The sequence below is a fragment of the Neomonachus schauinslandi genome, chromosome 9 (assembly GCF_002201575.2).
Source record: "Neomonachus schauinslandi chromosome 9, ASM220157v2, whole genome shotgun sequence".
In the NCBI taxonomy this organism is placed as follows: Eukaryota; Metazoa; Chordata; class Mammalia; order Carnivora; family Phocidae; genus Neomonachus; species Neomonachus schauinslandi.
The window spans coordinates 128,764,266-128,790,766 of NC_058411.1; the positions used below are offsets into that span (position 1 = coordinate 128,764,266).

At 51.5% G+C, this 26,501-nt stretch overlaps 1 protein-coding gene and 1 long non-coding RNA gene across 3 annotated transcripts in view; both read right to left on the reverse strand.

Moving 5' to 3' along the window:
* Positions 1-3,615, reverse strand: part of LOC110572268 — a 39,752-nt gene extending 36,137 nt beyond the window's left edge. The window contains exon 1 of the long non-coding RNA XR_002479841.1: positions 3,451-3,615. This is a non-coding gene — a long non-coding RNA (uncharacterized LOC110572268). The remainder of the gene's footprint in view (positions 1-3,450) is intronic.
* A 15,720-nt stretch (positions 3,616-19,335) lies between these two features.
* Positions 19,336-26,501, reverse strand: part of NR2F2 (nuclear receptor subfamily 2 group F member 2) — a 12,769-nt gene continuing 5,603 nt past the window's right edge. Inside the window, exons 1-3 of one of the 2 annotated variants that reach the window (XM_021680512.2) lie at positions 25,654-26,495; positions 23,539-24,066; positions 19,336-20,770 (exon numbers count right to left, since the gene is read on the reverse strand). In XM_021680512.2, the coding sequence (XP_021536187.1) occupies positions 20,496-20,770; positions 23,539-24,066; positions 25,654-26,095 (1,245 nt within the window). In that variant the 5' untranslated portion in view covers positions 26,096-26,495 and the 3' untranslated portion in view covers positions 19,336-20,495. Of the gene's footprint in view, positions 20,771-23,538; positions 24,067-25,653; positions 26,496-26,501 lie in introns of those variants that run through there. The other variant, XM_021680513.2, reaches the window with a different exon arrangement.

The window sequence follows — 26,501 nt, forward strand, 5'->3', positions numbered from 1 at the left end:
TTTAAATGGCCCCCACGACCACAGGTTGAGTACGTCCGCGTGAAAGGCACTTCGTGCCGGTCATCGTTGACCTAGAGCTTGTTAGATGGCCAGGGAAGGCAGAAGTGTGGAAATGAAATCGCAAGGATGGAAGTGTGTTCAATAAATCGAAATAGTTTCTTCTTCAATTTTACTGCCATTTGCCAATGCTGGGTCCTCTAAGGCTGGTGGCACCCCCCTTCTCTTTCTCTTTTTCCCACCCACTCACACAGAACCATCTCTTAGAAGTAGAAAAAGAGAGAGAGAGAGAGAGAAAGAAAGAAAGAGAAAGAAAGAGAAAGAAAGAAAAGGGAAAACTAGAAAAGGAAAGGGGGAAAAGTGAAGAACGAAAAGGGAAGGAAAGGAAAAATACAGAAAAAAAAAAGAAAAAGAAAAACCTAGCAAACAGGAAAACTGCCTAGTTTGGAGGACAAAGCAATATAAAGTGCATAAGATTTTCTTTCCTTTATTTTTTCTTAAAACAAGAAAAAATAAAGAAGTCTCCCGACCCTGGGGCGGAGGAGTTGGGCGGCTCCCTGGCGTGTTAGGGTCTGGCCTCCCCCCAACTGGGCAGAGGCCGAACCCCCGCGCGCGGGTCCCGGAGGCTCTGAGGTCCCCGCACCCTCGCGTCGGCCCCGCCCGGGTCCCACCGCGAACACGAACTTCGCAGATTGCCCCGGAGCAACACAGCCGGGACCGTGCGCCGGGTCTTGGCTCCCTGCCGCCGCCAACCTGCCCCCGGGCGTGGCCTCAGGCCTTCGCCCACCCTGCGGACCGGTTGGCCCAGAGGGTCTGAGTGCTCTCCGACTTTCGGTGCCGAGGCGGGAGAAAGCCGGCGGGAACCTGGCTCCGCGGCCACTGCCTCGCTGCGGGAACGCGTCGGCGGCCGGCGGCTCGGTGCGCTGCCGTACCCTGGGGCGCCACCTCGCTGCGGAAACTGGAATTGCACGGCCATGCTCCCAGCCTTCTGCCGCCTAACTTGACCGTCACCGGACTTTCCCCTTCATCAAAACCTTAAGAGAAGCCGAAACACACAGGCCTTCTTCCAATCGGTTAAAAGCTATTATGTGTGACCGACATATCGCACAATGTCTGCACTGGGATGAAGGGAAAATAACAGGAGAAAGAGAAAAATATATAGGTACAATTTCACCGAGTCTCAGCAGTGACGCTGCTTTGATAGGAAAGATAAAATAAATGAGAGATGTCTTCTTGGAGGCCATGAGTTCGGGCCGCCAAGTGCGGGCCACTCAGCTGAGGCCAATGCAAATATTTCGAAGGAGGCCTATGAAGTCATCCCTTCCCAATTACAATTCCACCCAAATTCACTCCTTCTGGTGGTCGGGCATTAGAGGGGCTCTGCCAGGCCATGCCAGTGGTGAGCCTACCAAACCTCGTACCCCCACAGCCTTGGGCTCTGCTGACAAAGTCACCACAAAATGCAGCCCCTAAACATATACACCTGTCGGCAGGTGAAAGCAGCGACGGCGAGAGGTACAAATTACAGTGCATTTGACCCTATCTCATCCAGGTGGCAACTTAAGAGGTTTGCCCCACTCTTAAGCCCCCACGACTAAAAAACAGACAGAAACATTAATTCACTTATATGGTGAGTCTTTGCTTCAATTTGTTTTCAAAGTGCATCATCCCAGAGATAAATGTTATAGGTAAAAACAAATTTCACGAAACAAGATTTTTTTTTCTGTGGAGATTCCAAACATAGTGTTAAAAGCAGGGAGTCTATCTTGTGGTCCTTAGAGAATTTGTGCAGTTTCTTTATTTTGAGGGGGGCATAGTCCTTTTTCTAATGTAGTTTTAACTACAAGTTTGTTTTTGGTTTTGTTTTAAGGAGCTCAGGGGATCCCACATAGAATGATGACTGAACTGGGGACCACGGGGGTGGGGGAGAGTGTGTACGTGGTAATGTATAAGCCCCTGCATTTTCCTGCCTGAGCAAACCCAACATATAGACCCTTTCTTGAATCTTTGCCCTCCCTAAGTTCACAGGGTGGCGATGGAGGGAGTGCTCCCTTGCCCTGTAACCAACACTCCCCACTGCAGATTAGGAGACTCTCAGAAAGCCCCCCACCCTTGCTCAAAAACTACAGGGCTGCACCAGGGAAAAAACCAAGTTGGTTTTCTTGTTGTTTATCCCTTCTCCATCAAGCTAGATTCTTGACAGACCAAACAGGAAAGAGGCCCCAATTTCCTAGCAGGACTTGAATGAGGATCCCTCACCCTGGCCAGCTGAGGAGGGGTGGCCTGGTCTCTGGGAGTCTTGGGGGTTTTCTTGCCTGGAGGGATGCTACCTTGGGGAGAAGGAAGCTGTTGAGAGATCTTGGAGCTAAAAGGCAACAGCTGGGAGGGTCCTGGGATCCACTGAGGGACAACAGTGAGGAACAGGGACCAAAACAGAAGAGAGTAGAGCATTAGAAAATGAAATGCTTGAATCTACCTGCCTACAGTTTTGAGAAGGGGAGTCTCTAAATTAGAAAGGTTTGCCTCTCTCCCTCTCCCTCTCCCCTTCCCTCCCTCCTTCTTTACCTCCCTTCATTTCTCTCTCTCCCACCCCCTCCTCTTCTCACATTCAGATTTTCTGTTTTTTTTTTTATTTTTTTCCACGTAATAATGCCTGGAGATGAAAAATGATTTTTATTGCTATTACACTTCCTACCGCAAGATGCAGCGCAAGGCGGCAGAGTTTGTATTACAACTATGTCAAAATGTTTCACTGATGCAAAACATGTAGCCAGAGGGTGTTGCTAATGACTCCTGGATTAGAGCGAGATTGAGCCTGAGAAGGAGAAGAGGGAGAACAGGAGAGACAGAGGAAGGGAGAAGAGAGAGGAATTTCATTAGAGAAAGGGAGGAGGGGAAATACCATAGAATCAGGTCTAATAATCTGATCAGGATATTTTCAGATTTCAGTGCTCTCTCCAAACTTGAGAGTGAGCTAGAGACCAATATCCTTTTAAGCACCACAGAGGGTTTTTTTTTTTTTTTTTTTTTTGCATGTTAGTAACTATTAATTATGCTTACAGCCAGTTAGCTGAAGAATTGTCCTTTGGAAAGAATCAAACTTTGGAAAACGCTTAATATCTGATTAAAGGCTTTTCCTGGAGCCGAGGCCGCTCGGAAGGAGGTGGGGACCCGGTAATCACCCAAGGGGGTGCGGAGCGCAGCGAGGCCTGCCGAGGCTCACGGGCCCCGCCCGTGGTGGTGCCACACATGTACACACGCCTGTGACAGCCTGGTGGGCCCAGGGTGCCCCGCCGGGGCCGGGGCGGAGCGCCGAGGCGCAGCCTGCGGCGCGGACTCGGGCTCGGCCTCTGCTTGGTCTTGGCGGAAAGGTCCCTCCGGGCTCCGATCTCCCCGGCGCCCTCCCCCGGGACGAGCTCTACTTAGGGAAGCGGGAGGTTTCGCGGTTCCTACCGTGGCCCAGGCCGGTCCCACCGCCCTGCAGTCCGCTTCTGCCCCCCGGGGCACAGCGAGGAGGGCATTCCCTCGGGGCTGCGGCCCTTTGAACCCGGGGAGCCCTCGGCTCCCGCCCGGGCGCGCGGAGCTCGCTCGGGGCCCGGCTGCGGAGCGGAGTGTGGGTGGCGGGTGGGGTTGAAGGGGAGTGGGGGAGGCGGGAGGGGGCGGAGGGGCGGGGGCGGGAGCCGGGCGTTAAGCCTGGAAGCTTGGCTGTTTACCCAAACGATTTTCCTTTCAGGCCCGAGACGCCAATGAGACAAGATCAAACTCCCCTCTTCGCTCTGTGTGCGTGTGTGTGTGTGTGTGTGTGTGTGTGTGTGTGTGTGTGTGTGTGTGTGTGTGTCGCCTCCTCCAAGCCGAGCTTTGTGAATGGGGGCTCCAGGACGCCGGCTGGGAGGGACCGGAGGCCGACCCGGGCACCAGCGCCTCCTCCCGGGGGCTAGGAGAAGCCAGGCGGAGGGCGCCCCAGACACAGTAGTCCGGAGCGACAGAAGCAAGCGACAGGGACACAGGCCGCGGAGAGATCAGGGCCGCGTCCCCGAAGGCCGAGCGGGGAGACTTACGGTCGTGTGTGGGAGGGGGAGAGGGAGAATAATATGAATCACATCCTCCTTACAGTTCCTTAATTTCCGATCCCTCCAAAGCTTAAATCGAGCTCCTTGGGCCACTGATTTCTCGCTGACTCCTTCGCTTGAGATACATTAGTTGCAAATTAGGCCAAGGTTTTGGCGATTACGGTACAATGCAGGCCGCGTGACACGCGCCGCTGGGCCTGCGCCTGGGTCCCTCCTCGCGCCGAAAAACGATGAGAAAGCGAGAGAGGATGGATGGTCTGTATTGACAAGACATTTGTCATTTTTAAAGGGGTCTACATCCAAGAATATCCATCAGCCTGGGGGGTGGGGGAGGGAAGCGCTGATGAGGGGACGAAGTCCCAGCCCCGCGGCGCAGCAAGTGATCGCGGTCCTGGGCTTGGCTCCGGGCCTGCTCCAAGGGCCGTCGAGAACTGAAATGTTATTTGCAAAATAACAACAACAATACTTTTAGTATGACTGATAAGAAGAATCAGGAAGACGGAGTTGTATTTATTTAAGATCGTAAAACAAAACCCGGCTACACGGCGTTGTACATATATTGAGTGGCGCTGTCTCCGACAACTCATTCCTTTCGGCCTGGCGATTAAAAGCTTACCCAGATAATTGTTTCTGGAAGAAAAAGGTGTCATTCCGCTGCTTCTGACTCATCTACTCTTGCTCCTCCTGCCTCGGCCTGCCCCTGATCCCCACCCCTCCTTACACACACACACACACACACACACACTCTCTCTCTCTCTCTCTTTCTCTCTGTCCCTCACCAAAGGGTCCCTTTTCTATGGTTTGTTTTTAAACGACGAACCACCATCCCCTGTCCCAGGATGTTCTTATTTAGCCGAAATTCCCCTGCCCTGGCGCTGACCTGCAATAGGGACCCGCTAACATTTGCTTCAGGCTTCAGCCTCTTCTGCTCCCGGTGGTCCAGGCCTGAACGAACACCCTGGGGCAAGAACCGCAGAAGTCTCGGGTGTTTTACGGGCATTTTAGGGTAGAGGGCTGTGGCTCCAGGGCTCAGAGGGGGCTGGGGTAGCTGGCCAATCCCTGGGGTCTTGGGGACCCCAGCTAGGCAGTGATTGGTCTGTGAGAGACTGAGATGCCCACGGAGGAGACCTGATGTGCCTCATGCTTACAACAGCTAACATTTATTGAGTGCTTACTATGTACCAGTTATTGTGCCCCTACCCCTGGGAGCCTCCAAATCTGAGGGCAAACCATAGTGACCAAGGGTAGGCCTCGGAGCAGGGAAGTCGGGATAGGGCAGGCAGGTAGCTAGGTAGGTGCGATTGGGTGGCCCGGGTAGAGGTTTCTACCCGGAACCGTATTCTCTAGGCCAGGAGAGGCGGGACGCTGCTGGGCGCCAGGAGCGGGGCCAAGGCGTCCTCCCTCCCTGCCTGCCATCGGCTGTGGCCGGGCAGAGGGAAGGCCAAACAGGTTCCAGTGACATTCCCACTTCTTCGCACTGGAACGCCGGAAGAAAGCAGACTGGGCAGTGAGGGCAGCGAAGGCCAGGCCTGGGCGGATGGCGAACGCTCGGCGAGCCGAGGCCAGGCGCACAGCCAGGCCCGGGGGCCCCGCGTCCTGCGCCTCCTCCCGCCCAGGGCGCGGCCGCACTGCTCCAGGCGAGGTGCGCCTCCCTCGCGGTGCCAGGGGGGCGCCTGACCGACTCCGGGGCCGCGGCAGCCGAGGAGGGAGTCTCCGGCCTCCGAGGCCTGGTGCGCGCCCCGGGCAGCAGCAGGGCTCAGGCCGGGCGGCCCTGGGAGCACTCAGGCCGCTCCCGGCCCCGCCACAGCCCGCGGGGTTTCTCCAGCTGGCGGTCCGAGGCCGCTCCCGAGAGCAGGAGTTTTGCTGCATTCACTGCCTCCCCTCCCATCCCCCTAAAGCAGAGACTGAGACTCGCCGGTGACCCCGTGCCGTGCCCCGAGAGGGTGGAAAAAAGCAGGCGCTGAGCTCTGTCTGGAGACAAAAGGCCTCCGCGCTCAGGCTCCTTCGGGCTTAGCCGCGGCGCGTTTCGCACCCGCCTCCACCTATGCAGAGGAGGCGGGGGCAGGTAGAAGTGTCCTTGCATGGGTGGCTTGGAGTAGAGAGCCTTGATTGATCCCAGAAATTGGACGCCTCCGAGTCCAAGGGCAGAGGCAGGGCCAGGGCATCTGCTCCAAAAATATATAGTCTGCCCCCAGCACTCCCCGCCAGCCCCCATCCAGATATCCTTGTATAAAGGGGGCCCCCCTCGTTGCCGTTTTTTTCTTTCTAGTCTCCTTGCAAATCACCTGGCAGCTAGAAAACGCTCGTCCCTAATATCGACCTACGGAGGTTACTTCTTTCCCTAAAAACGACTCCGGCTTTCCTTCTTCTAGGAGACCTAAGGGAGACTTCACTGGTTTTAAGATTTAAAAAAAAAAAAAAAAAAAAATCTTTAGAATCTCTCTGGGTGTGAGATGTGGTTGGAACAGGCAGAGTCTCCTGCCTCCCCACACGGACTCCCTGCTGCACCTGGAAAGCTAGTCCTGCGAAGAAGAAATAGTCTTTTCCTGCAGTCTATCATTTCGGTATTACAAATAACAACCGTAGAGCGAGAAATACCCCTGGCCTAAGAATATTGATAGATGATAGTAGCGATATTCACAATCGATCCTTTAATAGGCCAACGTCATAAATCATGTTCAATTCCCTGACAGCACAGTACTTCACTTAATAATATAATTAAGATTAAAACTCGAGAGGTATTGGAGGCAGCGGGTATTGATAGCTTCAAAAATTGCATTCTGGATATGATGGTAAAGGGAAAGGGAATTTTGGAAAATATAACCCCCTTCCCAAAATGTGAGGTCTTCCCTTTGCTCCTGTCCCGGGAACCCCTTTGACCCTGCTCCCCCCCCCCCACACACGCACACAAACATATCTCCCCCCCACCAGTAATCCCCATCTTTGATAGGTGAGCTGAGAGTAGGCTGGCTCTTTCCTAGAAATGTTAAGGAGGATGATAAAGAGAGATGGGGCTTGGCTTGGGTGGGTTTCCTGAATTTAGGAAACCTTTAAAGGTCCATTCCTTCAGCCTTGAATCTGGAGGGCGGGGGGGAAAAAATGTTTAGGAGACCTAGGAAATGATATTGTTCGGTTTTTTCAAAAGGATTAATTTCCTCGACAGTGTTTCTGAAATTACATATAAATCACTGAACATCTGCAGGTATATGCCAGTCCACTCCATCCCTGCAGTTTTAACTGCCCGTGAACATTTCCAGCATTGCTTTCCAGTCCAAATCAGGCCTCAGGATGGAAACGAAAACTTCACATGAAGAGTAAAACCAGAGGGGCAGGGTCCCGCGCAGGGGTGACGATCTGCTCTTTGCTTCATGGATAAAGCTGATCGTAATTGTGGCTAAAATTATTTCAAAGAGCGGAATATTAATCAAGTCAATCAGAGCTGACAAATGAGAAATATTTGGAAGTCAGTGGTAATTTACAACTTTGTTATTAGTTAAGAATCACCTGCCTTGTAGCAGTAATTAATAACACTTAGAGAGGAACCATTTGGAAATCCCCCTCCCATTCTTTTTATTTTCCTCTGTCTCTTAAGGAAGGAAAGAGAGAAAGGAAGCAAATGAGTGATCAGTAGAAACAGGAAAAACACTGAGTCGTTAGTGGGGAGAACAAAACTGGAAAATATAAAAGAAAGGGGAAAAAAAAAAAGATTAGCCCCATGGGGGGCCATCAGGAAATAAAGAAAATATAGGAGGAGGGGTAGTAAATCATAAGGGTAGTAACCATACCCCATGAGCAGGCTGGCTAAAGGTTGAATTTCAAATGGCCCAGAAACCCCATCAAAATGAACAGTGCTGCTAAAAAATCTTGAAAGTAGCTCAGCTCTGAATCAAGGCAGAGCTCAGGGCATTGTCTGTTTTGTTGTTGTTAACAATGTATTTCTTTATAGCCCAGGAGCAGACGTGTGCAGGCTCTTTCCCAAATTCCATCCCTGGAGACCCGACTGGCTTTCATGTTTCTGGTGTTAACTCTCCGCTTGGTCACAGACAATCCCCTTCCCCAGTCTTACACTGATTATTAGATTGTCTCAGCCCCACCTAAACAACACACCAAAATAATGACTTGTTGAAAAACTATAAATCATTTCAATGTCTGAGCTTGGAAAGCCACTTCAGTCAACAGGCTTGCTGTGAAAAGGTAAAGAAATTTCCAACCTTCTGCTCACTGAGGAAAAACTGCTACTTCCCTGAAGTTTTATTTGTTGGATGGGGGAATTTTCTAGATTGGTTAAAAAAGGATGGTGGGGGGGGGTGGATAACTTTGGCAAACTTTATCTGGTCTTTATTATAAGCCTCAGTCTTGTCTCATTGAGCTCAGGCTACAAAAGGTAGCTAGAGATTGAGATTTATTGGTCTCTAAATGAAAAGATTCATTTGATATAAGAGGTTAACTCAAAGTTCCTATACCGTGACTGGCTTTGGCAAATGCCTCTGTGGAGTCAGCACAAAAGCAGTTCAAAGAAATCTTAAAAACACACAGATATAGACCCACAAACACACTCGCCCACTTAAGCCACAAATGCAATTCTCTTTTCTTTGTTGTTTCTTCTGTCATTACAAATCTCCAGCCTCTTTCTAGGTGGCTGGGATGGTTGGCTCCCCCCATGCACACGCAGCCGAACTTTGCCATTTTGTATCTTTTGCTTTTACTAGCAGTGAATGAAAGAATAAGGGGGGGGGGAGGGATAAAGTAAAAGGGGAGAAGAGAACTAATTCAAATAAAGCAGAATACGTTTGTAAATGAGGTGGAGGGGAAAGAGAGAGAGAGAGATGTGGATGGAGGAAAGGAACTTTAGGATAAAAGTAGGCAAACTGGAAATTGATGAGATGGGTTTTCAATGATTAGAGTCTATGGATCCAATAGGAATCTGAAGAATGTATGATTGTGTAGAGGGGACCAGGAGAGAGAGAGAATGTGCCAGAGACTTCAAGGGGGGAGCAGGGAGAAGACAGCAGGCAAGGACCTGAGATCCTGTGCAAGGACAGAACTATGGAGATGCTAATGAGGGAAAATTAACCTTCGGGTTGGGTCTGTGACATGGGCCTTCCATTGAATGCCTGACCCAGGGGCTGCAAGCGGCTTCGCTCTGTACCAGCGAAATGAGATAATCGCTCTGAAACCCACCAGTCTTGGTGCAAAGGAGCTCCGATACCCTGTTGTTGAGAGTAACTAGCAGCTCCTCCAAAGAAAAAGGAAAACAAGTGAAAGCAGGCAGAACGGCAACCAGGCCCAGAGAGCAAACCTAGAGACATTGGGTGCATTTGTTCAACTGTGGAGCCCCCCAGGCTGGCACATTCGAGGAGGGAGGAGCAGGGCCTGGGAGATGAGAAGTATCTTCATCTCCCTTGCTCCAGTCTGCCACCAAAGGCCCCGGATAACTGGGCCTTGGTGAGGCAACACAAGGGACAAATGGATTTTACCTCCAGGAACTCAGCCACTGGGCCAGAGGATTATTGCTTGGCCGGAGGATTATTGCTTAGCCAGAGAAAATATATATGGGGGTGGGGTGGGGACGGTGGGGAGGAGGACTAAAGAACAGAGAGACAAGTTGAAGAGGACAGCCCCCCAAACAAACAAACAAACAATTCAAAGGGAAATTTGAAAAGTGGAGTGGTTGTGGTTACCCATCACAGGCATGGAGACATTAAAACACACACGCACACACAGGGATTTTATTAAACAAACAAGCCAACAACCAAACGCACATCAAAAACACATTTGTTCCTGCTGTCACAGGGAAAGAGGGTTTGAAATGATCGTGGGGTTCTGGTAGGGATCCTTTCGGCCTTTATGGCTGTGGACTCTCCCCACCCCTCTCAGCCTTTTCACAGAAATCCGAGAGTCGCGAAAGGCGTGGATGGAGCGGGAACCTCCCAGAGGCTGCGTGGGGAGGACTCCCTGTTGGAGGCGAAGGGGTCATGTTTCCAAGTAGAGACATCAACAAACCACAGTCTTAGTGACAGTGACAGCGCAAAATTATGTTTAATGTTGCAAGGGGGAAAGGGGAAATATAAAATTAGCACAGAGAAAATGTTTCCCAGACCTTCTTTACAATTAGGGCAGTGGCATATGGATGGGCGAACGGCGAGGTCGAAGGCGACCTAACAGACCCACAGCACCGGGTGGAGGCAAAGGTCCCTCCAGTCCCCGGGGTCCTCATTCCCTGGGAGGAAAAGGAAGGCTTCTGGAGGGAGGTTAAGGGCACTCTGCCCAATCGCCTCACTTGGTTTAGAACCTGTTTTTGGAGAAGAGAGGATATTCTAGACATTCCATCCTGGTGGAGATTGACAGTTCAATGACTAGCCTGCTCAGTCCCAAAGCCACAGGGTTTTTAAATTAGTGATGAGGCTGGTGAAGGGGTGGGGGTGGGGGGAGGGCTGGAAAGAGGAAAAGGAAATGGGGGGGATAGATGTGTAGTTCCAGACCCCTCCCCCATCCTTTTAGGAAACTGGGTGGCTATAGGGAGAAGGTGAGGGGAAGTGAGAATTACTTAATAAATTAGCAAGCCTCTCTTTGGAACTTGGAATCAGCCCTGCCTCAGTTGCCCAGTACAGATGGGCAGGACCCTGAAGCTTTCTCCTGAGCCCTGGAATCTCCATAGGCCCACCCCCACCCCTGCTCAGAACCAAGGGCAAGCAGATGCCTGCCAGGCGGTGGAGGGCATTCGCCCAGAGAAAGCCAGGGAGGTGGGAATGGTGGCATCTTCAAGAAGGAAGCAGTCTCTGTCAATGGCAGAGATTATATTTCCTAAGCTGCTTATTTAAAGAGACAGAGATAAGAGAGAGAGAGAGAGAATCCCCCCACCCCCATCCTGTTGTGGTTATAAAGAATATAATTTTGCTTTGTCTAGAAACCACTGTATTATTGTGGTTATTAAATGCAGTTTCCCTTCTTAGTGTTGGGCGGGGGGGGGAGCGGTGAGAGAGAGGGTGAATGGAAAATTCATTTTTCAAATAATACAAATGTATTTTTAAAAACGAAACCTGGATGGAAAGGCAGATGAGAGACTGCAGTAAGAGGGAGAAAAAGAAGGAAAACATAGAAAACAGCCTGATTCTTTAAAGACTAATCTGTGCAGAATGATCAGGAAAAACAACTTGGGGAAGAAGAAAAAGCAACTGCCATTTCTCATGTGGTGGTGGCTCCATGACCTTAGGGAAAATGAGGGAGCAGCTATACCTTGAGGCTGTAGTTTTACACTTTGATTTTAGCAACAAGTATCAAAAAGATCTAAACTAATTGATTGTCGAGTTCCTTGGCCCTTCTCCAAAGAGCAATATAGATTTAATTGTATGTTGCTTAAAACTCCATTTCTCGAACAGTGTGAAACATGTAATGAAAGTCATAAACCGTATCGGAGAATTTTTTTTTTTCCCCCACAAGCATAAATACCCAGCTGACACTTGGAAATCTTAGCTAATACTCCTAATGGGTTAAAAAAATAATAATAAGAAGAAGAACCCATCTGAGAGAGGTAGCCACGTAATAAAATCTAAACTGTTAATCCATTTTAACTCATTCAAAAAAGAACCTGCGGTTGCGGGAGGGACTTTTTGCAGAGGAGGGGTCGGGGTGAGGAGACCCCACATCAGCCATCTGACTTGTTCAAACGCGGTCCATCTAAACCACACTGCCCTAAAGGAAAGCAAGGTCTGGCCTTCCAAAAGACACCAGAAATCTCTCTAGCCTGGGAAACGGAGCTGAAAGTTGCAGCCAAACTGCCTGGCCCGAGCTCTCCTCTCTCTCCCCGAGACTGGGAAGCCACTCGGCGGCGGCCGTCGTTCTCCTCCGGCCTCAGCCGGGCTTCTCCCGAGGGAGAGGGAGAACTGGAGGCGGGCAGGAGCTCCCCAAAGCTGCGCGACGAAATCACCCCGTGCCCCTCCCCGGCAGGCCCCCCTCCCCATTGTCCTCCGCTCTCCCCGACCCCCAGCGGCTGTTTCGTCTAAACCAGCGCCCGCGCCCCCCCCCCCAACCCCTCCCGAGCCCCGGGCATCTCCGAGAAGAGAAGGGTCCCAGCCACGCCTGCGCTTCGGTCGGAGATCAGCCACTGCCGCCAAGTTCGAAGCCGCCATCAAGCTGGTGGCCGCGCCGGTTGCGGGCCGTGCCCTGGCATGGCCACGCGGGCTGGCTGCAGGCGGAGATCTGTAAAAATCCACGTGAGCCGCCCCCTCCTCCTGCTGCCGGCGGCCCCTGACACGGCAGCATTGAAGCCGGCCCGGAGGTCCCCGAGGTCTCCGAGTGTGACAGTACTCGGCATAGCGGGTAGATGGCACAATTTTCTAACATTTAGAGAGAGGAACCCACGCTGGGAGCAATAAGTCCATTTAAAAGCCCTTTATTTAAAAGGAACAAAGATAACTGACAAGCGAAGTACAGAGACATCTCAATGAAATTTCCAAAGAAGAAAGAGAAATCAGAGGCCAAAGCAAATGCGAACTGGGCTTGATGGAACAGGCTAGCACTTTCCTCCCCCTCGAAAAGGAAGATAAAAGACAAAAAGAAAGAGGTGGTGGTCACTGGGGCTGTGTGTGTTAACGATCACAGTCCAAACCAAATTCTAAAAATCCACGGCCACAAAAACCTGAAAATGGCCAGGTGGGCTCTGCTGGGGCAGGTGGGAGAGAAGCCTGATCTGTTTAGGGGAAGAGACTTGGGAGTTTTGCGCCCCCGCCTTCAAGCCTACACGGTAACCTTGGATTACAGCCGCCTCTGCTTTGCATTGGCAGGGTTCAGGGAGCCCAGGGAAGGTGGGTGTGCCGGGCACCCGCTCTGGGCACACTGGGGCCTCTCTGAGGGCCTGGGGCCCGAGGTCTCTGTCTTGGAGCTGCCTCTCCTAGAAGAGTGCCCAGGGCTGGGTTGCAAATCCAGCGAGGAAACCATGACCTAAGATTTGGTCCAAGTCAGGGTACTCAAGAGCCCACTCGCAGACTGAAACAACTGCCACCCCTTCAAAATCAAGAGGGTCAGGAGAGCACCCACTGATGTCTCCCGGCAAATCCAAGACAGCCCACACTCCATCGTGTGATCTAACACGGTCACCACCAGCTCCCCACCTCCAAACCTCCATGCCAGGTCCCCCACGCCCTCCAAGAGACCTGCAGGCCGAGAGGAGACAGAGGAGGGGGCAAGAGGCCAGGAGAGGGGCGATGCCCCTCTGGTCTTCCCTCCTCGGCGCTGGCCCGGCAGAAAGGGTGAGGCGGCTAGCGCCCGCGGGGGGTCAAATGATTGTATTTGGGTGGGTGCTCGCCGACATATTTGCTGAGTAAACCTCCCTCGCTGTGCTGAAGGCGAATCCCCGTTGATAAATCCATCATTACCGTTCGGATTCAGGGAGGCAGCCACGCCACTAAATTCATCTTACATTTGTAGCGCTTTAATAGACATTTATTAAATGCTTTTAGAGAGAGGCATGGGGCGCGTGATTACATCCTAGTTATAGACAGAACATAAAGACCCACGTTAACACCCATTTGCAGGAAGGAAGGAAGAGGTGGGGAGGGGGTAGTAAGGCAGAGGGATAAAGCGAGGAGAGGCGAGGAGAGATGGGGCGGGCAGGGGCACAGAGCCTGGGTGTTATTAGCAAAGGCTGCCCGGCAGGGAGCAAGACAAGAGCCACAGGAAGTCGCGGGCTGCGGATCGGAGAAGTCCCCGCTCGCTTGGCAGTTCCCTGGGCTTCCCCTTCCCTGGCGCCCCCCTCCCCCACGCACTTGGCAGCGTGGGGGGCTCCTTTTCTCTCTACCAGGGCACAAGGGATGTTTGCGCTGCCTCCGTGGACCCCCTTCTGTCCCCACCCCCCACACCTCCTTTACTTTATTCCAGGCCTCTCCAACTGAGCCTGCCTGGAGCAGCCAAACTAGGGGGAGAGGAGCCTCCGCACTTCAGGACCTTAAGAGTTCCCTTAAAGCATCCTTTCATCCCCCCAAACAGTTAGCCAGACTGCTGAGCCAGGCTTCCTTCAGCACAAAGCAGTCCCCGTGGCCACGGGGCACGGTATCCTTGCTGCTCCAAGGGTTCCTTGGCCTTAGTCATGCCCGTGGATCCCTCCTCCTTCCTGCACCAGAAGGGCTCCAGGCCACCTTTGCACCAGGACCACCTCGTGCCTGGAGACCTGCCCCGGACTTTGCCCTGCTTCCCTTGACCTCAACCTCAGGAGCTGGGCCTGCAGGAATGCCTGGGCCTCGAAAGGGCCTAACGCCTTCCTGAGCGCCCCCAAGGCCTCATCTAAAGGCCCAGTCGCCAGGCTCCATCAGTTCTGTGAGTGCCCTTGCTCCCCTGGGACACAGCCACCGACCTGGGCCAGGAAGGCAGCGGTCGGGACTCCCGGCCCTCCCTGGCTCTTGGTAAGGAACACTTCCGCTATCTCAAAGTTGCCATAAGAAAATAAATACAAGTGACACTGTGCTGGGCCAAAGCTCATTAGTTCGTTGTCCAGGGCTAATAAAGGAACAGAAGCGCAAATTATAGAGTTCAGCTCCAACACACGCTCTGTCACCCGAGATCAGCGTACCGCGAGCCTGATTCCAATTGCTCTGAACTTGCTGCGCAGTTTGCCCCCCCCACCCCCTCCTCGCGAGCAGGAGGTTGGTGGAAAAATATAGTTCCAAAGGGGGTAATGATCAAGCTTTTCCTCTCGGAAGCCTGCGCCACCTCATTTCCCATCAGTAATCCCAATAAAATTAACGTCGTGGCTGCAATTGAAAAGAGGAGGGCCCGCGACACTCCTGAAATAACACACTCTCCCCCAGCAAAAGGTAAAAAGCAAAACGGCCCTTTGTTCAGCTAATTAACGAAGGCCCAACTCCGAAAGCAGATGTGTTTGCTTAGCTAATCACAAGCATGTTTCTTTCAAGGAACGTCATTTCGAGGGGGCCGCTCTGGGGGATGGGAAAGGGGGACACAGCACCCCCCCCAGGCCCTCTCTGCCTCAGGGGTCTCTCACCCCAGACTAAGATCCAGAGGCTGAAACCAGGCAGCCCATCTCTCACACCTTTCTCCCCCTTGGCCCTACCCCAGAGGCCCAATAGGCACCTCAGAGCTCGACGGAATGCCAGGCCTGCAAGACACGAGGGGGAAAAAATAATAAAAGTTTTAATGACACAGATGCCATATTAAATGAGGCAGTTTTACAATTCACTTTGAATAGGACGCTAACTTATTACAAGTGTGTTATCAGAAGGACGATAAGATTTATAACTCCAAGAGTCAGCTTTTCGCCTTAATGACAATGGATGTTAAGGGGAGGAAATCTGTTCTCTATTAGAGAAGATGAGAGTCCCTTCCCTGTTTTCGGGCCCTTACAGATGGGTCCAGGAGAGCAGATACCAAGCCCCTTTGTGTCTCCTTATGAAAAATTATCTCTTTCCCCTTTGGCTATGAAAATGGGTCTCTTTGCTGGGTGAGCACCTCGCTCAGCTTTTGAGCTTGAGCTTGAGAGAGGGCAAGAGAGAGAAAGAAAGAGAGCGGACAGGAGACAGGGATGGGGATGGAGGTGAGGGGGTGGGGGCGGTGCTCAACCCTCCGGTTCATGCAGCAAAACTATTTCCCCGTCTTTCTTTGCCATACAAAAGATGGCTTTCCCCTAAACCAACACAGTAAGCAAACTTTAAAAAACTGGGGTCCTATTACAAACCAACGCCCAGCACTAACTGCTTTAAAATTACTGCATAATTAGATTTAGTTGAATTTCACCATTAATTAGGCAGCCGCACTGCAGGGAGCCTTTGAAATCTGAGAAAATGGGAAAAATCATCTGAAGCACGTTTTTTAAAACCCAACTTCAATAAATCTTGACCAGGCCCGGAATTCAGAGAGTACCTCGCTTCCCTCCCAGGCGGCTGAAGGTAGGGGTCTCCAGGCCCGGGCAGGGGCTGGAATTGGACATAACGGGCGATCCCCCCATCCGCTGAGAGCTCCGCCCGGGCCAATCCAATGTCTCTCCAGAGGCCCTCTGAAGACCCTCTCTGGGAGGCCAAGTCTGTCCCACGGCCGGCCTCGCCTGCTCAAACCTATTAAAGAAAGGGGATCCTCCGCTGCGGGCGCGCTCCTGTCAGGGGCGCCATCCACGCAGGCTCACACATTTCTAGGGCCTGCGACCACCCGCCCGGAACCCGCTCTCGGCCGCTGCGCGCCCCCAGCCAGCCCTCCGCCCGGAAAGCCACGTTTGCTTTAACTTTGACAGGCAAACAGCAAGTTCTGCCCACGCCCGGCGGGGTTCGCGGCCCAGCCTCCACTACCCCCCCCCCCCCCCCCCCGTCGGCTGGACCCGGCCGGCACAAACCCCGGCGCAGCCCCTGCATTAATGAGCGCGAGCACTGACCAGGTCTGTAAATACTGGCCTCTCCCCCTCCCCCTATACCATTCAAACATTTAAGATGCTTTGAGGATACAGACTTTTGCTTTTTCTAATTTGGCTCCTGTTGGGAAGGGAGACATGAAATAAACTCTCCTAATTATACGGGTTGGGGGGGGGCAAGAGAGAAGGGGATACTGCGTTACCAGTATTTTCCCTGCGAATTCTGCTGCTTTAATTACAGAATAATCGAGGACCGCACTCACTCGCCAGCAAGAGTTTAAAAGAGGGTTTTCTGCCTGCAGATGGAATGGCCTTTAGCCGCCCCCCCCCCCTTTTTTTTTCTCTTTTTGGTAACCAATGTGTTTTCTATTACCCGGCCCTGCCGTGCCTGGCAGCCCGGCGCTCGCGGTGCAATGGGAGACGCCATGTTGGCTCAGCTCATAGGACCAAGTCAAAAGCGAGCTTCGAGGCAGAGTTTCACACGCTCGAGCTCCCCCTGACCGCCCCCCGCCTCCGCCCCCCGCCTGTCGCCGCTTCGTGCACATCCAGGGAGTGCAGCTCCGCGCGCCCGGCACCCCGGACTTTCCGGGGGCGCTGGCGGAATTCCGCCGCACGTAAGTGGGGGGCGGGGGCTGGGGGGGGCAAGCACTTTTCCGCAGCTGCTGCCAACTCCAGGCCCCCGTCCCTGCAAGCCGGCCGGATGCAAACGCAGCCGTCTCCGCGGAACCAGCCCCGGACGTCGCCCGCTAACTTTGAGCCCCAGCCTCTCGCGGCCCAGAGAGAACTAATGCTGAAAGGCCGAGGCAGGGCGACCGCGAGCCGAGCGAACGGACTACATTCCGCCCCCCCTCAACACACACCCCCAGCTCAGTCTTCCCCCAGGTTTGTTTGAAAGTGGCGAGAAGCAGCGATCGCCCCTCTCTCTCTCCTCGGACTATTGTTGCATTTCGCGTCTAACTGGGTTCTCTCACACCCCCGAGCGCCAAGAGGAGGGAGGAGGAGCGGGTTGGGAAAAGAAATAAAGCGAGCTCAGATCAGATGGAAAAAAAAAAAAAAAAAAAACCAGCAAGGAAAAAGAGACACTTAAAGGGAAAGAGTCGCCATGTTTAGCAGCTTTTTTAAAGATCTCGTCAATTTCACACAGAACGCACTCGCTGGGTCCCAGCCCTCGTCTTTTGTCCAGTTCAGTTGCAGCAAAGATCTTTTGTTCTAACTCAGCGTGAAAAGAAAAACTTTCTTTAAATGCAATAAACTTAAACCAAACTCAAGACTCTAAACAGACCCTCCTCCAGCCACTCTAAACATATACAAGGGGTATTGTTTTAACCGTTTGAAAAATTTTGGGTCCTGTTTTTCTGCCTTGCAGACCCCAAGCTCATTGCTGAAACTCAGAGAGAGTGAGAGAGAGATTTCCAATGACTAGAACACATGCTTAAAGCATAATAAAACAGGGACTGTCTTTTGCTTTGAAAATCATAAATTATAATTTAATGCCAATAATAATTTACAACAAATGGCTGTTTACAATAAACTAACACAAAACAAACAAGGAAAAGGGCCTGTGTTTTACTTATTGGAGAAACTTCACACACTCACATGGATAGCACTTGCAAGAGGAGAAAATAAACAACCGACAAACCTCGAGCTAAAAGGTCAGCGATATTCTGCCCTAAGAACATACTTATATTTATGTATGTATATATCTACAGAAAGAAGCTGGGGGTCAGATGGAGGACTCTGCTCAGATGCACAAATCAGACAGATTTTTCTGGTCTACATGTATTGACTGGAACTGAGTATCAAAGTTTAATACACTTTACAAAATGATCCCTTTTCTTCCACCTCCCCTACCCACCCGCTTTTCAAATTAAACCACAACATAGTGAAGTATGGTGGTGGTGGGGGGGTGCTGGAAAGCCTCAATAAGAACAAAATTGCGAGCTCCCACACACTGAGCCTCCTTCAAACCAGGAAAAGAGAAAGAGGGGGAAAAAAAAAAAAAACCTCCAAAACAAAATAGTTACTACTTCCAAATCAGCACACCCTGTAAAGTTTCCTTCCTTCTTTCTTTCTCTTCTTTTTCTCAATTTGGCTTCTAAGGACAAAGGATCCCAAGAGCAGTACAGATTGTATCTACACAATCCGAAATGTCAAAATGTCGATGTGTTTTTATGTACATAACTCCAGTGGAAAAGACTCCCTTGACCTGTGGTCATGCTCTCACAGAATGAACGTAAAGGGGGGAGGGGAAAGGCAGGCCAACGGCAAGTTATCATATATACACTAAAAACAGACCCTTCAGCGCTCTAAACTATATCACTGAATTTGAAATTCTCTCAACAACCAAGCTATATGAGAACCACAGAGTATTTTTAAAAATCACACCTACTTAAGAAAAAACTCACTGCAAACAACTGCCCTCTATTTACAATGCTGTGATTAGCTTGCTAGAACTGTCTTTTGCTTAACTGTCAGAAATGTACAAAACAGTATTTTTTTCTGATCATAAAATAGATACTGATCTCAAGATTTCTAATACTTTCCACAATACCTTCCCTAAGCAGGCACTTAAGTGTGACAAATATAAGGGCCTTTTTTTTTTCCTGGAAAATCCATTTTTAATTAAAAGGAGGATTAGGTGAATGGGGGTGGTTTACTATATCAGTATGGCACTTCCTAAACCATAGATAAACCATTAACTTCAGCTTCTCCCCCCCTCCACACACACACCCAAATTAAACAGGCAAATACACTAGTCCACCTTTGAACAAACTGACTGAGGGGAGTAAACAAATGGACCCCCGGCCTGGCTCAGCGAGAGCTCACAGGGGCTCTTCTGGATGAGAAAGACAGTGAGTGGGGACAGCCAAGCAGATTTCAGATATCAAATAATATTTTAATTTCTGAATACTTTCAATTTTCCTTGGAATATAACACACAAAGACTCGACCAAACAGTTCAGTTATTATAACTTTTACAGTATACAGAAATGTTGCACTTAAAAAAAAACCTTCAGTTTTTTTAAAAACACAAACTGTAAACTCTAAGATACTGAATCAATCACGTTACCTATAAGTGCCAACAGTGTTATTTTGTCATGCTGATTTCAATGGTATTTTTTAAAAAGGGAAAATATCAACAATTATAATACAAAGGGTTTGCAAATATACAAACAGATATAGGATTTTCGTAACAATTCAAGAACTAAGCGGGACCCAATTCAAATTACAAAAGTTCACTTTTTATTCAAAACCTCAGCATGTGTCTTGGACACACTCCTTGGCTGCCAATAAATTCCACAGTTCATTCTCTTTCTTAAAATATTTTTAAAAAGCTAGGTTTGTCATGGTGTCTTTTTTGGGGGGAGGGCAGGGTTGGGGAAGTTAAGTGTTGTATGTGGTTCCTCCAGTTTCAAATTAAGAGTGCTCAACTTCACCTAAAATTTTTGGTCACCACTTGTAAGTGCGTTTCCACCATCTTTGAGTTGCCTTTTAAAGTTTTATGTCTTCCTATGATATTTTCATGGACTCAGTTTTAATTCTTGCAGAACATATATTTTAAGGATACACAGTTTTTAAGAAGCCAAGATTATATCAAAACTTATTATAGAACCACAGAATAAACTGGTTTGGAACCAGAAAAGTACAAAAAAGAACAACAGCTAGAGGTACATAGACACAGGACAATTAATAATTTGGAAAAAAAAAAAAAGACTTACTTTCTCCATTCTGCTAATTTTCTCCCAATCTCCTTAAATGCACTTTTAGCAATATTTTTCAAAATTTTACCAAAAAAAGAAAAAGACTAATTTCCTTTTTATACAAAAATGATAAGTAGCAAGTTGTTCTGACCGACACAGGAGTTTTTTTTTTTTTTAATGCATTCTGTAAAAGTTCATTTGACAGTCTTTTTTTTTTTTTGAAATTCACAGTCCATTAAATTCTTCCCCTCTCTTCTTTTAGCAAACTTGTAACATCCTTTTATATCCTTTCTTAACAGAAGGAATTTAAGCAAACAAACCAGTCTTTTGCCTTTTCTTTCTCTCTGTTTCACTCCCCCTTCTTATTTTGATTTATTATTTATTGAATTGCCATATACGGCCAGTTAAAACTGCTGCCGGACAGTAACATATCCCGGATGAGGGTTTCGATGGGGGTTTTACCTACCAAACGGACGAAAAACAATTGCTCTATGACTGAGGAGGAGACCGTGCGGAGGGAAGGGAGGCGAAGCAAAAGCTTTCCGAATCGCGTTGGTTGGTTGGGGTACTGGCTCCTAACATATTCTTCCAAAGCACACTGGGACTTTTCCTGCAAGCTTTCCACATGGGCTACATCAGAGAGACCACAGGCATCTGGAAGAAAGTTAAAAAAAAAAAAAAAAAAAGAAGAAGGAGAAGAAGAAGAAGGAGGAGGAGAAGAAGAAGAATTCAGTCATCAGATTAAGAGGTTTGAAATGGGTCACATGAGGTGTGTGTACAGGGCTCTGTCAAACTGCCCCAACCAGAGTTGAAGCAAATGCCTCTCTGTACTGAAAACTTGGGCGGAGGGAAGCTGGCTGGGGGGCGGGGAGGGGGGGAAGGAGAGCACGAGATGATCCTGGGGTATTTGCTTTAAAGTCAAACACAGCTCTGAGCACTGCAGGCTTTCACTGTCCCAGTCCTCAGATTTGGGCCCTGGGAGGCCCAAGCCAAGTGCATTGGGTGAAATCTGGCTCAAGTCAGTAAACAGACAGACAAACAGATGAAACCAAAACTGCCAGGGCTCCTCCCCCTCCTCCTCTGTAAATAATAGTTTGGCTTATAATTATATGGGGGGGGGGGGGAGGGCAACAACCTGGCCCAGCCTCTAGTAATGGCGTCCACGACCCAGCCTCAGATTCTCCCCAAAGAGGGCGACTCATTTTTCTCCAGTCTTTGAAACTGATTTAAGTGGCCCTTTAAAACTGATCTTGTCAGTACAGCCCTATTGAAGGGCAGCCATGCAAACTGTGATCTCTCTGTTCATTTGAGCTGTTTCTTTTCCCCCTTTTCTTCTCTCTCCCTTTTTCTCGTACCCCCCTTTATGTATTTATTTATTTATTTTTTTTAAAAAAAACCCAGGTCCCTCCAAGAAGAAACCCCTCCCTGTTATCTTCAGGAAAACACTTTTCTCTTTCGGATATGGGAAAAATACAATAAGTGCCTTTGAAAAGAGAGGCTTCTCAGTGAAGGCAGTGCAGGTTGTGACCTGACCTTTTTGGGTTCCCCAGACAAGACTGGGGCTACACATGCATATTGTGCATCCTTAAAACAGCCGCCACTGCCTCCAGCCCAAGAGCCAGAACACACATGCAATTTCCTCGTGTGTGTATCTAGGACTCCGCATGTAAAGAATGCATAGGTGTCTGTGGTCAGGAATTAAAAGATCTGTTTGCATAGGACTCCCTCCCTCTGCATTGGTACACTGTGTGTCTCCCTATGAATCAGATAAGAGGGACCTTTATCTCTTTGTGAGGCGATTTGCATTCTCCACACAGGCCTCTACATTTTGCAAATAGTAATAAATTAAACTGTTACAACAGTATCAGGCATTTCTTTCCTTGAAAGACCAAGGGTAAGGCTAAGAGCTAACAATGATAGCGAGAAATTAACAACACCCCCATCATCTGGGATGTTGGGCTGGGTGTAGCAGGGTTGTGGGATGGGGGTGAAGGTGGCTGTGGGGTAGGGGAATATCCTTCCTGTACATTTGCATCAGGCAAATGGTCTAGTTATGACAGTTCCCCTGAGAAAAATACTCCAGATCCAAGCCTCTCTCCATACAGCTCTTCCTTGCCCAGACACTGCCCTTTAATTGATTACCTAAGGACTTTCAAAGGCAGAATTTGGGGTGGCTGTTGGGGGGGGGTTATGTGTGAAAAACAGCAACGTATAACAGACAGTGGGTTAAGGACTCAGAACCTGCAATCGATTGAGCTAATGATTGGGGTCCCCAGATTTCCTTCAAACAATAAAGAAGAGATTGTGGATCTTTTTGTCTGCCACAGGAACTACTCAGCTCTCCTAATGTCCGGATTACAAGCTGTGGAAACTGCAGTTTCTAGGGTCCAAGCCCTACCAACATCCAAATGTTTGTTATTCTGAATTAGGAACCCTTCTTCCCTCTCAGGCATGACAAAGGGATCAGCTGACAACTTAGACCAAGAGTGTGGAGGGGGTGATTTCCACCCACTTGGGATAGGCTGAACTCAGCCTGGAGGCAGCCAAAAGGCGCAGGTGTGGCCCAAAGTGGAAAGCCAGACACCTTCAAAAATCATTTGGCCTCAAGAGTTAATTAATATTAGATCTATTACTCACACAGGTTAAACTACATACAAACTAATTAGATTTCCTAATGCAGTCAGTGATGGTTTTATATCTCTGGCAACATTCACATCCAGCCCAAGTTGGCATACACTTCGGGTTGTTTGAAAATTGCCTTAAGTGTTTGCCTGGGCAGAGGAAGCAGGAGGCCATAGTCTTCCACCCCTTGCACACATTCTGAACAGTTATGATGGCCCCTTTCTTCCTCTTGCCCCTTCCTGACAACTCTTCCTCCTCTCCTGGCAGGTCTGCACTGTTTTAATAAGAATAGGATTTAGAAAATTGCTGCCCTCGGGTTGGATTTGCCTGGAGCTCCAACTTCTACTGGGTTAGCAGACAAACTTTTCCCCTGCAGGGGCAAACTTTCCCCTGCAGAGATGATGCCAGGACAGCGCCAGTGCTCAGAGGCATCTCCTGCAGGCTCAGCCAGGGTGACAGATAGAGAGCCATGGGGTAGGGGAGACTGCACAGGCTCAGCTCGCCCAGGAGGCCGGGGCTGAGGGAGGGAGCAGGAACATGCATCCCAGTCTGGCAGGCCCCAGAGGCTTTCCCATGGCCCATTTTTCGAGCTCGTGTCTGAAGCAACCTGCCTGAAGGCCACCCTTCCTCTCTAGTCCCCTGGACGGGCCTGGAGAGGCCCAGCACCTACACAAAGTTCCCACTCAACAGTTTGGCCTTTCAAGGGGGAGGCTGGGCTCACTCTGGGGACTCCCAAGTTCTCGGGGCCCTAACTCTGAGCTAGGAGTCCTTGGGCAGGAGAGGGCAGGGCTCCTTCCTACCTGAGGTGAACAGGACTATGGCCTTGAGACAGCTGTACTCGGCGGAGTCAACGTGCAGCGCTTTGAGCTTCTCCACTTGCTCTTGGAAGATCCGTATGTGGTCCATAAAGGCGACCACTCGGTCGGCGGACATGGGTGAGGCGTGTAGGCCGGCGGCGGCCAGGAGCGGGGCGACGTGGAGGGGCATGGAGCACTGTGCTGCATTCAGCACGAACAGCTCGCTCCAGGTGAGGCGAAGCAGGGCCACCTGGTCGGTGATCTGCAGGTCAGGGAAGAAGGGGATGTTCCGGGCCCACTCGACGGCGCTGAAGAGCATCCGCGCGGCCAGTTCGCAAATGTTCTCGATACCCATGATGTTGTTGGGCTGCATGCACTGGCTGCCGAAGCGCGACGTGGGATAGGGCTCGGCGCGCAGCAGCAGCGAAATATATCCGGACAGGTACGAGTGGCAGTTGAGAGGGTCCCCGTTGGTCAGCGCAAACTGCCCGTGGGTTGGCTGGGTGGGCGGCATCCTGCCCCTCTGCACCGCTGCGGGGAGGAAAGGAGACACCCCGCAGTTAATGACCAGCCTCATTCCCCAGCTCCCCCGGCAGGGTCTGCCCGAGCCCGACCCCCACCTGACCCAGACCCCGCGCCGCGCCGGAATGGGCAGGCCTGCCCCTCTCACCAGCGCGCCAGGGCCACAGACCTGGAAGTCGCCGGGAGCCCGGCAGCACTCCCCTCGAGCCACCACCCAGGCAGGCTCTGGCGGCCTGAGCCGCACACTTGCCTCCGAGGCCCGCCCGGGGCCGGGCCGCCGAGGACCCAGAATTGACCAGTTTGCCTCGGGGTCCCCGGCACTGTGGGCGGGATGTAGCATTCTGGGGGCATCTTTCTTCTTTACTGCTAAACAGCTGATATTTCTTATTGATTGGAGGAGAGGGAGCGGGAGGGGCGAGCCTGGGGGGGAGGGTGAGACGCTTTTGCAAAAGACACAAGGGTTCACCCCAGACGGCCTGCGGCCACCCCGGAACAACTCTCCCCCAAACCCCGCAGCCCCAGCCCCAGCCCGGCGGGGAACCCCCCGGTGAGAGACGAGCGGAAAGCCGAGGTCTGGCGGCAGCCTAATCAGTGTGCGCGAAGAAAGAGAGACGGAGGGAGAGGGCGGAGAGAGAGGCCGGCCGAGGCGAGAGGAAGCCGGGGAGAGGCGGGGAGCAGGCGGCCGGCGCCGGCGCAGCCCGGGTAGGGCCCGAGAGGGCCGGGGAAAGCTGGCGAGGCTCGGGCTCGGGCTGTTATCTGACGCCGGACCGGGAGAGTCGCTCTCGCAGAAACACAAAGAAAGCCCGGCGTTCGCTCGCCCTAGCCCGGAGCCCGCGCCCGGCGCCGAGCGCGCCATTGGCCGAGCACGGCTCGCGGCGCTCGGCGAATTTTATATCACAAAGACCCAACTCGCGCAGAGCGAAAGCAGCCGCCGAGGGCCCCTCGCCCACCCTTCCCTGCTCCCTATCGCGCTCTCCTTTCAAAAGTGAAAGGAAAAAAGAAAACAGAGGTATTTTTTTTTTTTTTTTAGCAGAATGTTAATCCACGGAGGGTCACATGAGCGCTGCCCGGGCAGCAGCGTTAATACGGCGAAGTGCATAAAATTGCCATTTGTAATTTGAACCTCCTGTACAAAAGTACAATCTCAGGTTGTTGGTTTTTTTTTTTGAGAAGGTGGGGGCTGGGGAGAGGGGTGGGGAGGAGGGACATATGTTGAACATGCAGGAAAAACAAGGGGAGAGAGAGAGAGAGAGAAATCGAGAGGAAAGGCAAAGAAGTAAACCAGGCTTTAAAACAACAACAGACAACACCCCATCCCTCGCAGAAAGGCGAACTCAAATGAACTCGCCATCAATGCAAAGAAAATGAAACAGCCCGAAGAGAAAGTAGAGGAGGAAATCAGTCGGCCAAAGCATGCGGATTTGGGGGTCTGGGTTCCAGTGCAGAACTTGCTTCTAGTATAAAACCCCTTTCAGCTGCAACACGAAGAGAAGAGCTTGGGGCTTCTGCGTCCTTACCCAGAGCAGGCTAGCCAAACGCACCCAGGGCCCCGGGACCCCAGGGGGGGGGGGGGGGGGAGAAATGAGAGGCCGATACCTTCCCGTCTCATGCCCACTTTGAGGCACTTTTTGAGGCGGCAGTACTGACACTGGTTGCGGTGGTGCTGGTCGATGGGACAGTTCCGGTTGGCGCGGCACGTGTAGCTCAGGTTCCTCCGCACGCTGCGCTTGAAGAAGCTCTTGCAGCCCTCGCACGTGAACTGGCCGTAGTGCTTGCCGCTCGACTTGTCCCCGCACACCACGCACTCGATGTGCTGCTGCTGCTGCTGCTTGTCGCCGCCCGGGCCGCCGGGGCCGCCCTGGCCACCGGCCGCCGTCTGGGCCGGCGTGCTGGCCGGGCCCCCTTGGCCCGGCGTCTGTGGCGTGTGCGGGGCGCCGGGCGGCGGGCCGGGCACAGGCGGCGCCTGCGAGGCCTGGCTGCCCTGCGAGCCGGGCACCTCGTCCTGGGGGTCGCGCCACGTGCTGACTACCATTGCCATATCTATGGGGGCCGCGTCCGGACTTCCTGCTCCCCTGGCTGCGGGCGGCGGCGGCTCCCGGGTCTCGGGCTCCTGCGCGCCGCCTTTTGTGTGTGCGAGGGTGCGAGAGGGCGCGGGAGGGCGCCCCGGGTGGCTCGGGGGCTGGTTGGTTGAGGTTGATTAGTTTTTCCTTTTTTGTTTCTGCTTTTGCAAAGTTTTGTCGATTGCTTGTCTGGCCCGGTGTGTTTGTTTTGTTTGTTTCCCTCGGCTCAGCTTTGTTGCTTTCGGGGGGCTTTCCGCCCGGAGGGGAGGGGAAGGGGCCAGGGGAGAGAGAGTGGGAGCAGAACGTGGAGAGAGAGGGAGGGGAGGGAGAGCTGCAAGTCGATTGTCTGTCTTCAAGACAGAAGTAGGAGGCAAAAAAAAAAAA